The sequence below is a fragment of the Paralichthys olivaceus genome, chromosome 10 (genome assembly GCF_024713975.1).
Source record: "Paralichthys olivaceus isolate ysfri-2021 chromosome 10, ASM2471397v2, whole genome shotgun sequence".
Classification (NCBI taxonomy): Eukaryota; Metazoa; Chordata; class Actinopteri; order Pleuronectiformes; family Paralichthyidae; genus Paralichthys; species Paralichthys olivaceus.
In genome coordinates, this window is record NC_091102.1 from 14,484,588 (window position 1) to 14,498,972 (window position 14,385).

The window sequence follows — 14,385 nt, forward strand, 5'->3', positions numbered from 1 at the left end:
GTTTCACTGCACTGATCCCGACACAAAATAGTTGACATTAAACATGTGTAATGTTTCTTTTTCTCACTATGACCTCAATGATGGAGCAGCTATAGCAGCTGATAATTACTCCTCAGGTTGATATCAAGTTCGACTCCCCAGAATAAAGAACAGTAAATTGACAGGTATTGGTGGTTCCAACAGTACAAATCACATAACCGAACTACTGTGCCAAGTGTTGCTTGTGACATTTAAACAAATTCCCAATTATTTAACCACAAGAACCTTCAGAGCAAAGTTCATTCCCTCGGCCAAAGAGGTTGTTGAACTGATTTAAATTAAACTTTGTGAGGGTAATATATATATATGTAATATTTATGGCGATGAGCTACAAGTGATGCAAATTATCAGACGACATCCTTTCCCCTATTATGTTTCAATTATAAAAGCTAAACAGACATATTGTATGTAGGACTGTTTGGCCTTGGTGGAGGTCTGAGTGCCATTCTTGTTTTCACAGATTGCTTTTCCAGGATTCTGGCGTTTGAGTGTGAGCAAGTGTGTCTGTGCATAAACTCTCCAGCTTCCACCACCTCGACTTGTAAAGAATCCTGACCTTGGAGGAAACATCTCTGCAGTCTTGAATTATTTTTAGGATAATAAACACATTTTCTATGTATTTTACATTTTGAATACATCTGTGTCCCATCACTTATTTTTCTACTGCCCACTAGTCCCTGAGGTCAACTTTACAAGCCTTTGCACATGGCTCTGTAAGACGGTGGACTGCTGAACCAGGCTTCAAGTGAAACCTGTTTGCAGTTCATGATCAAGATTTCAAATTAGCAGTTTTTTAAAGCAGTAAACTTTACTATCAACCATAGTCAAACAAAAAGGCATGTTACCTTCGCTATACCTACCTAATCAGATTTTTAATCACTGGGTTTCATTTAGTCACTCCTGTTAATATATAAACTTGGTGTCTTTGCCTCTAACCTGATTTTAACCTCGGTTTAACTTGTGTCACACATGTACTGATATTATGTTTGTGTTTCCAAATCAGATTTGCTTGGTTTTACTCTAATTATTATTTATTTATGATATATCTTAAGGTGTCTAGAAAGGCGCTGTGATATAAAATGTATTGTAACATTCATCAACCCTTCTTGCTGTAAGGCAGCACACCACTCTTCCACCATGCCACCCAAGTCTCTAAAAAAACAACATGATAATATATGAAAGGAAAACTCACCCGATCAGATTTTCTGATCACTTATTAAAATCAAATGATTAAAAATGAAAACAATAATGATCCAGAGCCCTAATGTCTCAACATAGAAAAGGAAGGTAGAGCGTCATGGGACCATGTAATGCTTATCAGTTAATTTTCTATGTTTGCTTGTATTCAACCTAAGTGACTTTCAAATAAAAACAGGTAAAACATAGATCACCTGGCGAATTTACCCAGTTTTTTTTCAAGCACAGCAAGTTTCAGACGAATCCAATTCAATGTTCAAATGTGGGACAATTGTGGAATTTCTCAAAATTCAGAGCGGCGTTACCCTGGCTTCACCACAGTCAGGAATCGGAGTTTTATCTTGGATAACATAGGCTTTGTCTTTGGACAGAGGGTTACTCAAAAAGTACAAAGTATGAGTACTCCATAGTATTTGTGGCAGTAGTCTAACTAGTACTTAGTCCATCAATATCAGTCTCATGTAGAACTTATGGCAAAAAAAAAGCCTTTTACCCCTCATCCAAGATGGCAGAAGAAGCTCATTCTTGTTCATCTATGAGTGTGTGAAGCTTTGGTGCAGCTTGGTTGAATTTAAAGGGGACGTTGGGTATTGACGGAGGTATGAACTCATTCTGTTTTCTTAATAAATCGAATACTTAACTGCAACTTTTTACTTAGTGGCCGCACTTTTTCCATTGCTATGGCAAACCGTGTGAGGAGCCTGCAATCTTCTGGTGATGCATGGCTGGGATTTGCCAGCCAGGGGTTCGTGAATGGCTGTGGCTTAATGGCTGTTTAATCCGCCAGGGGCTGTCAGTCTACGTAGGGCCGGCTTGGTTTGCTGAGTAAATGTCAGGGATTATGAATCAAGCCTATAAACGGTCATTAATGCTCCATTTTCAAGTTTCTGATCGAGAAATACAAAAGACGGCAATGTCAGAAAAAAACGATCATTCTACACAATTCAAAGACAAAAAAACCCTCGTCATAATGTATTAATGCATGTGTAAATGTGAGGGAGACCATCTTTTAAAGGAAATTCGTTTATTTCACATTGTAAGTGACAAGGTATGATACATACAAATTCAGTTAAAATGAACGTACGCTTATGAGGGGTAGGGGTATAGGGAGGGGGTAAGGGGGGGATGAGGGTGATAAAGGGAAGGTGAGAGGGGACAGGGTGAGAGACAGGAGGAAGGTATTAAGGTGGAGAGTTGTAGGGAGCTACTGTTGCTTGTCCTGAGGCACAAGGACTGAATATCTTTCCAAGTCAAAAGACTTCTTTTTCTCCTCCTCCATTTGTTTCATCTCCTCTTCCAGCTCTTTCTTTTGCTCCTCTCGTTGTACCTTATATGGAGTTGCTTCTCCATCCTCTGTTCCTTCTGTTGCTGGTTGAGTTCTTTCTTGTTCTCACTGAGCTTTTTCTTTTCCTCCTCCATTTGTTTCCTCTCCTTATCCAACTCTTTATTTTGCTCACTGAGTACCTTCTCGTCCTCCTCCATTTCTCTCCTTTCCTCTTCCAGGTCTTTCTTTTTGTACTCAAGTTGAGAGAGGTTTTCTGTGTGCAGATCCTCCTCCTCCTGCTGCTGCTTCTTTGGGCTAAAGATCTCTGCATGGAGACCTCCCTGCTCACCCAAAATTGTTCAGGGCCATCAATGTTCTTAGCCTTTAGATGATTGTTCATCCTTCTTCCCTTCTTTCCTTTCCGCTTTGTGGTGATCACGCCATCAGAAGTGGACTGCTTCTCTGCGGTCAACAGAAACTGCTCAGGGCTATTTATCCAATCACCCTCCTTCTGACCGATTTTCTGTCTTTCTTTCTCTGCTTCCTGCTTGATTACGTCATAAGGTGGAGCTTCTGGTTCATGACAGTTTGAAGGGTCCTGAAGGAAAGGGGCTTTAAACAGCTTCCTTTTTGGTCGGTTGTCTCTCCTGGGCATGGTGCTGTGAGATGAAGATACCTGTGATCTCCATAAATGCCATTGGTCTTCCAATATTCTTAAATTCAAGATTCTAAAGATTCACTCCTGCACTAAGCAGTTATTCTCAATATGTTTTACTATTATGTGAACAACGTAAGGGGGTTTTGGGCAGAGGCGGACTTAACCATTAGGCAAAGGTCAACAATTGCCTTGGGCCCCGAACATTTTACTCGCTCCTGGTATTTCACATGATGGCCTTTATGATGATGATTACAAAAACGTTTTTATGAGAAAGACATGAAAATAGTTTGCCTTGGGCCCCCAAACTGCTAAATCCACCACTGCGTCAGACCCACTATACAACAATAACAGCACTCTTTGTCTCCACATAAGTGCCACTGTTTTAGAGTTATGCATTTTCCTTAATATCATTATTTCTTACAGCATGCGGGAATGCAGATGCTCTTTGTCTCCCATCATTTAAATGCCCCCCCCCCCCTTTCCATAAAACCACTGACGATCACTGCCTGGAGAATCCAGTTGCCTCCAGTGTGCAGAGTGTGCGCTGGCAAGGTGCTGAATTATAACACACACAAAACAGATATCCTTCCTGTCATGCAAATAAAGCTTGTAGGAATTTTAATTTGGGAGAGGGAGGAGATGATGGAGAGCAAAATAAAGATGAGCAGGAGGGGAGAAAGGCAGAGGGATATGGAGAGGGAGCGGAGTGGTGGAGGAGGGACTCAGGGAGGGATAGAGGCAGAGGGGAGGACGGGGAGAAGAAAAGAGAAGAAAGGAGGAAAGGAAGGATGATGAGGAGAGAAAGTAAGAGGCAAGGAAGGAGAGAACAGAGGGACGCAGGGAAAGCAAGGGAGGAGACATTCTTTCATCTGCAAGCTTAAAGGCTTAATCTGCCGCCTCTGAGTGTGTGTGCCTGCCTGTGTGTCAGTTTATATTAGTGGGTCACACTGCTGCTGTTGTTCCAAAACGAGCCATTAGAGAGCAGCAAACACACGCACTCTGATTCTGAAGCCCACTAGTCCTATTTAGAATGTTTTTCATTTTTTAATAAGAGATAATAACAATAACTTAACATAATTCCCCAAACAACAGAGCAAAAACAATTAACACAAAAACTAACAAATTATACCTAATCAGTCTGATATATAAATATATAATATATACTATCACAACCTTGTCAACAGGCCCAAAAACCTAATTCGGAAACAAAGGAGAAAAAAAACAAAATAAATTCATAAATCTTTCCTGGTTGAATAAAGGTTTTCTTCCAGCTGTCAGCTTCAAAAAACCTTCCCCATCCATACATTCTATTTTTAAGTTCATCATTTCTTTTTGCCCCATATGCTTCCAAAATCTTTCTTTAATTGATAAATAGTCTCCACAGACTCCACATCCTTAGTCCTACAAATAAATGTTTTTCCTGAGAAATGTATTAAAGTCAATTACATCTATTTCTGAAACTTCTCCCAATACTGCTCCACAGAAACAACAAATCATTGTGTGTGAGTATGAAGCTGTCTTTCATTCTAACTGTATGAACACACATGCAAGTAAAAGAAACATTTATAGCAAGGATTCAAGTAGTTAATTGAACTTTCTGTTTCACACACTCGTCCTACGTCCATTTATTTGGCCTCCGCCCTGCATGCGCAGATTTCCTGGAAATTGTCTCCAAACACGTCTGACGTGATGTGTGTGTCTGTGTGACGCCGGCTGAGCTCCAGACAATGTGACACTGTTTGGAATGGAGATTATCCAAACTGTCTGCCGGACAGTTATCATAACCACTTCATCATTCCCTCTGTAACACAGATGGACTCATCGCCGCCCTGACTTCAACCCTCACGTCCCTGCCCTGCAAAGCTGAAAGTAACAAAGGCAGGTAGTGGGAACGAAGTGTTTGGCTAAATGTTTGTGGGCAAAAGATGGCACTGGCTTATTATTTTGTGCCAATACTCTACCGTACCAAAGAATTTCAGAAGTGTTCAAGTTTTTCTGCAGATTTAAAATGTTGTTATTTAAAAAGTTATTTAATATCAGTTTGAAATGAAAGTATGAATAGCCTACATTTAACAAATGTTTAATAGATGATACTTAAATCACCTTGTTGTAATTCATGAATGTACGATATATAATCCTGAAGCTGGCCTGTAAAGAAATAAGAGTTTTAAAGATGAGAGAGAGATTATGTAAACAAGGTTCCTGCCTGGTGTTCCATAGTCAATGAGCTGTTTGTCAGCGAGCCATGTAGTTAGATTAGCTGTCCCAGACAGTGGAGCCAACAGTGAAACAAATGGAGCTGAGACAGATGCAAGTGTTCTGTGCCATCCGTCACTGTCAGCACAGCCTGATTTAACATCTACAGCTTTAACGCTGCACATCTCACAACGTACACAATGACTTTTGTGCCAGCTCCCTGGGTGAGGGACACTTGCTGAGGTAGAGGACTGGCACATGACGTGCACACACATACAAACATACCCATGACAGATTTTACATACACTAAACCATGTCAGAACCAGATGAGGTAACACTTTTTCACCGGATATGATTCTTTGGATTTTGGAATATTGTTTGGACAAAACAAGCAATTAAACATCAGACAGCAGCTTGGACTTTATAAAATTGTTAATAAGGATGAAGATATTTGTTGGTCAGAATACTGTGCACTTTAAAATGTACTGTTTTGCTGCATCTGTCAATATGTACAGGATGGTTTAAGTTTCTAAAACCACTTTTCTACTGGTCAAAAAAATCCACTAACACCCACTTACATCTGGCTTTTGTCTGCAATGGGAATGGATACAATCTGCAATCACTCCCATGTCAAATGACTCTACAGAAGACAAGGGGATTTATCGGCTCCCATCCGCAGTGATGGAAACATGACACCTGGGTGAACAGGCTAATCTGCTCTTCTTTTTTATATTGGCAGTCTAGACGCTGACGCTGCACTTTTTCCACAAAACATTACAATGTGCAAAGAACTCAGGCGTTAGCGCATAAATGGCCATGAACATTTGTGTACTTATTGTTTTTTTTCTTGGGAACAACGTAGAACAAAATCTTTTCTTCGTATCGAGCAAAAGGCAGCACTGGCAGTGAGGTGAAAGAGCTTCTAAGTTTCCCCACACATTCTTGACGTCAATCATGACACATCAGGGATAAAAAAGGAAACTCCTCTACTGGAGATGGAGACGGATTCAATTGCCATTTTTGTGTTGTTTTACCTGTTTAAAAACTCAAGTATATCTGCTATCTAGAGGTATAAATTCTGTCATTTTATGGAAATTCTCCCTGCATCTGCTCCTGAAGTTGCTGCATTCAGCGCTTGGTTATACATGTCCAGAAAATAATAGAGAAGAGATGAGAAAACAATCAATCTGTCACATAGAATTCTACTTTTTTTAAGGCGACTGTCAGGACCCTCATTCCATACAAGATTTCTCACTGTATGAATGTTGATGCAAAGCTGAAGATTTTTATAAATATTTGTCAGAAGCTCACCTTCTCTGGTTTGGGTGCGAGGGCGCCCTGGGCGGGGGCGTGGGAGGGGCCCGGCAATGGCGGCTGCAGCGGAATGGCCGACTCGCCGTTGAGGAGCACCGCCGACACGTTGGGAGGCGTAAGACACGAGAGGGGTGATGAGAGCGGCAGGAGGGGCCGCGAGGCTGGGGAGGAGAGGGGTGAGGGCCCTAAGCTGGGTCCCGGAGACACCATGGAGAGAGGACGACCCGACTGGCCGGGGCAACGCGAGGGGGAGGAGCTCTGAGGACGCAGAGGTGAAATGGCCACCGTGGGGCGCTCTGGGCTTCCAGCAGGGGGACTGTGTACTGAAAAGAAGAGAAATGCACATGGATTAGTACAAATGAGAGGGTTTTTCACTGAGTGCAGCTATCAGTGTGTGGTAGAGCCAAAGGGAACATAATGATCCGCTTATGAAATATCTGAGGAGAGAATTGGTTTTAAAATAATCTGTTTCTCTGAAATAAGGCTCCTGTCTGTCTGTGTCAGTCATGATAAACAAATTGAGGTCCTAACTCTGATGTTAACCTGTGTTGCAACAAAAACTGGCTCAGATGGATAAAGCAGCTTTTTAGCCTTCAAATTGTATGAGGACATTCAGTGTTTTTAGCATGGAAATACACAAAAAACACTCATAAACACACACACACACACACACACACACACGGTTGCTAACCACCTGCTCTTCTACACTGCAGTGCCGTGCAGAAATCCACAGAGAGGTGAACTGGTCATGTGATAAAACCACTAAACGCCAGAACTATGCACATACTTTATTTTGTAATGGAGACCAGATGCATGAGTTTGCGTGTGTGTGTGTGTGCGAGAAAAAATGAGAGAAAAGGGAAAGGGCTGGAGAGAGAGAGAGGGAGGAATGAAGCTCTGTCATTACGCCTCCATAAAACAAAAAACACAGTGATGTCATTCCACCGTGTGTTTGTGAGTCTGTGTTCATTTGTGTATGTGTGTGGGAGTACAGATGTGTGTGTGTGTGTGTGTGTGTGTGGCTGTATATGCGTGTGCGTGTCTGTTATTCTTGGCCATGTTCTTACACTGTGTACTCTTCAGCCTCACCATTATTTTCTCAGGGAGACAGAACAGACACAAAGAGGAAGGGAAAAAGGGGTGCTGGAGAGATGAATAGACTCTGAGTGGAGAGCGAGGCTGATATGATCTAGACCTTGTGCAGACGCAGGTGTTTGTGTGTGTGTGTGTGTGTGTGTGTGACTGACCAATAGAAAAACAATGGCAGCGAACATTGTGTAGATACAGCCAATACAACAACCCTCTCATACACACAACCTTGCAGAAAGAAAGAAATGTACGCAATTTATTTACCCCAACGCAATCCTGTTCAGTGTTCACAGAATGAAAACATGTTGGCCTTATGTCACCTCACAGTAAGACTCCAGCAGCTGTCTGTGTTCTTTTTGTTGTGGGGTTTTCATGTTCTCATCTATTTTCCCCAAAGGTCACTCACATGCAGGGTAAGGGTATCCTGGTGAGCTAGAGATGTGAGATGCTGGCAGTATAATTACACTGTCCCTAGTTTAAGTGTGGACCTTTGTTGCATGTCATGCGTCATCTCTCTCCCCTCATTTCCCATCATCTCTGTACTGTCTCTGCTGTTAAAAGAGGCTATTAAAGGAGACATATTGTGCTCATATTCAGGTTCATAATTTTAAGGTGGGTTATTACTTGACGTTTACATGCTCTGATGTTCAGCAGATGCATCACTTTCCTCATATTGTCCATTGCTGCAGCTCCTCTATTCAGCCTCTGTCTGAAATGATCCTGTCTCTTTAAGGCCCCCCTCCTGCTCTGATTGGCCAGCTAGCACCCTCTGTTGCGATTGGTCCACTGTCTCCAGAGCATCTCAACCTTTGATTTTGCTTTGCATGGTTTTGTAAGGATGCACATCGGGTGGGCCGAGAGGCATCTTTTATGTAAAATGGGGTATTGTGATGTCACATGCATCATTATAACTAAACATGATGAAACCCAGTCTGCTCTGATTAGCTGGCTGGCCCACTGCATTGTGATTGTCCAGAGGAGCTACCTTTAATATGAACTGTGGGCTTTTTAAATTTGCAAACTTATTACATACACAAAAAATCCTACATAATAGAGAGAAACTCATAATTCATAATATGTCTTCTGAAATGCCCATGGCTGTAAAATGAAATTGTTAAACATGATTGGAATGTTTGAATGTCCACATACTTTTGTCCTTGAATTCTCCAGCATTCTTCTCATTCATGTTGGCATTTATCCAGCTTTTTCTGACACATGACTAACAGCACTGATGAAAGAGGAGGTCGAAGATGCTGCTGCGAGCATATGCCTGAATATATTTACATGGTGTAGAGGCTAATTGAATTGATGACCGATCAATATTCTATTATACTGTAATCAGAGACTACGGGCCTCAAACATTGCGAGGTCCCACATGATCTGGACTCTGCTCCTTTAAGCCTGTCGGCTGGTGAACCATTGCAGGGGGTGAAGTTGCAGAGGATTGAAGTTTGGAAAAGTACCAGAGACGGAGACGTCTACATGTCATAAATACTTTCTCTTCACTTACTTTACATTTCTCTGGAGGAGTGTAATGAAATTCACCTCTCCTTTCACAGCAGGCGGCTTGTCTTTCACACCAGTACCTCAACTTCTGAGTTCTCATTTGTGTCTTTCTTGAGTGCCACCATAAGTGTGTGTGTGTTAGTGTGTGCGTGTGTGTGTGTGTGTGTTTTAGCTCACCCAGCTGCATTGAGGTGCGTGCCTGGTTTGTGTGTTGGCTCGATCGCAGGCAGTTCTTCAGCTGGGCGGCGGCAGTTTGCGGCGAGGAGGCGGGACTGACGGCGTTAATAGAGTTGGCTGAGTTTACCAGTGGGGTGGAGGGACGGGGCAAAGAGGGCCCTGGGGATCCTGGAGACGAAGGGTCAGGGATTTTACTCCCCACCTGAATACATCCACTTCCCCCACCAACTGGACTGGACAGACACGAGCTGCGAGTACCACCCACTCCGAATGGAGCCCTGAAAAGATGAGAGAGGAGAGTGATATTGACTGATCTGATGTTTGGTGGTTTTTGTCAGCTCTAATCATACGTTAATAAATTGCATGTTTAGTCATTTTAGTAGCATTTTAATCTTGACTGAAACTATCTGACTGCCAAAACTACCTTTTGAGTTTTTTTGACAACTGAAGGCTACCACAGGTTATCTTTCATTTGGAAGGGGAGGGGGAGGTGAGGGCTATTCAGCTGCAACATGCAACTTCACCACTAGATGTAATTAAATTCTACACACTGAACCTTTACATAAACAAGCTTTTAGCTTTTTTTTTGAGGCATCGAGAGACACTGCCAATCTGATTTAAATAGGATGTCAGAGCCACTTCTTCAATATGCTATCACCTTTTGTGTTTAAATCACAAATGAGGGACAACAAGTAAGCCCTGGGCAGACGTCCTAAGTGATCTGCTGGTGATGTAAGGCATTCTGGGCCATTTGGGACTGAACTAGGTGAAAAGAGAATTAAAGTAAACGAGCCTGGAAGATCTAAAAGCATGACTTATTATCTCCAGTTCTGGTTTTAATACTAATTACAGAAATCTCTGTCTGTACCTTTCATCTTATCGGCTTCACACTTGTCATGTGTGTTGTTAAGGTCCCAGGGAAGTGAAGTGTAGAGTTTGATGTGATTTGGACGTGTGATAAATTAAAAAAAAATAAACTCTTCTTCTTAAAAAAGTCTTCTTCTATGTCCTTGGATAAGCTACACGAACAGGTGTTTCACTTCCTAAGTTATGGGGAGAATCATATTATCGACAGGGACAGCACCTTTCTGCCATTGAAAACCCAACCATGTAAGTTCGCCATACAAACTCATATTCTGTTATATTCCAGAAATCTCTGCCTGTCTTTCTAACAGTCTGTATGTGGAACACAAAAAAAAAACGTTATCTTATTGGCTTCACACTTGGCATTTGTGTTGTTAATGACCTGAAGAAGTGCAGTTTTGAATTTGGCTTGATTTGGACATGTGATATGTTCAATGTTAATAAACTTTGAATCCACAGATGACCAGAGTTCCGTAGCAGCAGCGGCTCAGACTCATTAACGTAAGTGACTATGTTGATCACAATGGATTCTCCAGTTCGGGGGTTAAGTGTGCTGAAGTTTGAATAAACAGGTGAACAGATTTTTGTGCAGCAGCTGTGCAGAGTCAAGGTTCTGTGGACTGAGTCCTGCAGCTGATCTTCAGTTGCAACAGCTAAATTACTGCAGGCCAGTTTCAGAAAGAATGTTGCAACCAGCATCACCGCAGGCTAAGCAAACAGCCCATTCCAAACAGACAAGTTCAGAAAGCAATGCACTGCAAAATGGATGAGACAAGAACAGGTTTAGGATTTGATGTGCTGTTGTTCGAAATGAAGTCTGATCAAAAATGACACTGAGATTTCTAAGAATGGATTCTTCAGTTGGAGAAGGAGACCCACTAGGAAACCTTAGACGTGATGTTATCACAAGCTATAATAACAACTTCAGTCTTATCTGCATTTAACTCGACACAACTGCTAACCGTCCAGTCCTTAAAGTGAAAGGTATAAGCAACAACCATGATAATAGCATTAGCTCAAAGCAACAAAGAGCCTATTGGTACAGTTTATTCTCACAAAGCCACTAACAAAGTGTGGACTCTTATTTAGATTTTTTTTTTTATTGCTGGTAGTTTGTCCATAATGGCAGAGCAGGAGCGACAAACGGTTCTATTATCCTTTGTCATAGTGAGTGATGTCAGTGCCATTATCTGACTGGTGGATCAGCACAACATAGTGTCCTGGTGTAACATGCATGGAGCTGCAGGCTGCAGAGTGCTGAATGGCAGAACAGTGAGCTGAACATCATTGACGCAGCGGTATTCACACTCTTATGGCTGCCCATCGACTTCCCGTCATGCACATACCAAATTATGGCTTTCTGAGTGTGTGTGTATGTGTGTGTGTTTCAACCAACAGAAACAGCAACGACAAAAGTATTTTGCTGTTTCTGTCGGTTTAGTAGCAAACAGCATTTTCTTATGTATAAATACTTACTACATTGACACATCTTTCCATAATGTTAAGAACAATTTTTTCTGATCAATGTTGTAAATATTGTAATTTTTTTGATGAGTTCAGCTACATGAAGCATCTTTTTCCCCCTTTTAATATGAATTTTTTGGTAGATTCTCCTCACTCTTGATGAGGGTTAAGGACAGAGGACCTTGTTAAGACCTATGAGACAAATTCTAATTTGTGAATTTCATAAATAAATTAGAAATTTTAAATGCCCATATTGATGTTTTTGATGTTTTTTTATCATACAGTTTGAAAAGAGGAGGCAATTAATGTTAACCCATAACAAAGTGGAAAAGTCTACAAAGAAGCTTTTATATCATCATGAAATGTTAAAAAATCACAAATTAATCAAGTAAAAATGCTCAGTTATGCTGAATATTAGACAAATACGTATTTCCACTGTATTTGTGGTTATATGTCCATATAACCAGCATGTATTGGCTGGCTGTGCTTGTGTGTGTGTGTGCATGTTTAGCAGACCCTCATTATCATACAGAGAAATTTCTGAGCTGCACTGCAGACAAAAGAGGGGAAGAGGTTGGGGGGTTCAGGCGGAGGAGTGGAGGAGGAAGGAGAGAGTATGCTAGTGTAGAAATAACAAATTACCTCTCATTTGATTACTCGCCCATCCTACTTCTCTCTTTCTCTCTCTCTCCCTTTCCAAGATTGCGTAACTGCAGAATGTGAAGCAGCCATTCATATCCAGTGAAAAGAGACACCTGCTGTTTTTGCAACCATTTCATCTCTTTGTGTCTCTCTCTTTCTTTTACCTTTTCCCTCCACCTCCTCATCCAGTTGTTATTTTCTTTCTTATCAACTCATCTATTTCAGTTTTCCTCCGCCTCCCTCTATTTCATCACCCTTTTCTTTGAGCCTTTTACCCTCCCCTACCTCTCGCCTCTCTTTTTCTCTCTCATCCCATCTGAGTATCCCGCAGTACCATATCTTTCACCTCATCTTCTCATTATCTTTCTCTCTCCTTTTTCCCTCTCTTTTCTTTCGCTCCAGCTATTATCCTAAATCTCCCTCGCTTTCACTTTCTTCTTCTCTTATGTTTTTTTTCAAATGCATCACGGAACAGAATACAGATTAGATGAACAACCCCTGAAAATGTTTTCATTTTCAGTCGTAATGAGGGAGACTAAATTCCCCAAATATGCTTTCAGAACATTCATTTTGTTTGATTTGATTTTAACAGTGATGATGATGATAATGATCTACAAAGCATATATAGTTCTGGCCAAACAAGGTAAAGCCAGTATGTGCTGGCTGCTGTTGAGCATATTACACTATATTTGATTCAAGTTTGTATTAATAACAAACTAAATGTCTCTTAAAAATGTATTTACCTTGTTCCACTATGGATTAGTCAGTGAGAATACAGTCCCCTTATGAAACCACATTTAAATTCACTTCCTGATTTTTACTTTAACTGCACCAGATTGCACACACTCATAAATATCAGTCCCCTAAACATGCACAGATGTTTTCATCAAAATCCATGAATAATTACTAAAATGTTACTAAAATTGTCTTGCAATGTTAAATAAAACAACAAAAATGCCTGAAACTGCACCAAAATTCAATCGGCTCTTACGAGGCCAGACTCCAACTGTCCACAAAATGTCATGGAAAATGTGTTGGTACTTTTTTGCATAAACCTAACTAACAAACACAGACAATAACTAACTTTCTTGGAGGAGACAAAAACCATCTTGCAGAAAATCCCAGAGGTGACCAGAGGTGTAAATATAATCCTGACATGTGGGACACAACAGACCGAAGCAAGAAAAATACTCAGAAGAGAAAAATTGTCTCCATGAGGAATACAGTATCTGCAGATAACGCCTCAGCTGACAAAAGTCCAAAACATTTTTTTTCTTTTGGCATGCCTTTGTGATAAGAGGCAGACAGAGAACACTGTGTACCTAAATTACGCTGCTTGGCCTTATCTGTATCTTTTGTTGGAGCTGGGAAATTAATATGAAAAATAACTATTTAAATCCTAACTACTGTGTTAGTGTTATTGTGTTCGGACAAAATCAGGGACCTTGGTGTGATTGTATTCTATTGTTAAATGCACATGGTCGAACTAAATAAATGGAGTTAAGGTTTGAACATGTGGCTTTATGGATTAAACTGTGCTCATGCAGTGGCTTCTCCAGTAATTCACTTCTCATCTTTGCCAAAGGAAGCGGTACTTCAGCCTCCATCGCCAACTGCACAGCCCTATAGGATATGATTATAATTGCTACTTGCTTTTATCTGGATGTGGGGGATGACATAATCCCTTGGGAGGCTGTGTCACCTCCATAACCATCCTCCCCCCTCCCCAAGGCTGAGCTCACTGACCTGGACACCGGGGTGACATAGTTTCCTGGGAAGACACCGGAGGCAGCTGTTCTCAGCGAGGTGCCTTTGAACCATCCATCTTGACACTTCTCCGTCACCCGATACATCTCCCCTTTCCTAAGTTCAAGCTCGTCAGCCTTCTGTGGCTTGTAGGCGTACAGAGCCAGATATCTGAGGAATAAAGCAGACAAAATGAACACCAGACAAAATGTGACTCAAATTCCGTTGG

At 41.3% G+C, this 14,385-nt stretch overlaps 1 protein-coding gene across 1 annotated transcript in view; it reads right to left on the reverse strand.

Annotated features, from left to right (window-relative positions):
• LOC109631290 (E3 ubiquitin-protein ligase SH3RF3) overlaps positions 1 to 14,385 on the reverse strand; it is a 96,377-nt gene that overhangs the window by 8,474 nt on the left and 73,518 nt on the right. Inside the window, exons 6-8 of the mRNA XM_020089935.2 lie at positions 14,157 to 14,327; positions 9,441 to 9,718; positions 6,666 to 6,991 (exon numbers count right to left, since the gene is read on the reverse strand). Of these exons, the coding sequence (XP_019945494.2) occupies positions 6,666 to 6,991; positions 9,441 to 9,718; positions 14,157 to 14,327 (775 nt within the window). The remainder of the gene's footprint in view (positions 1 to 6,665; positions 6,992 to 9,440; positions 9,719 to 14,156; positions 14,328 to 14,385) is intronic.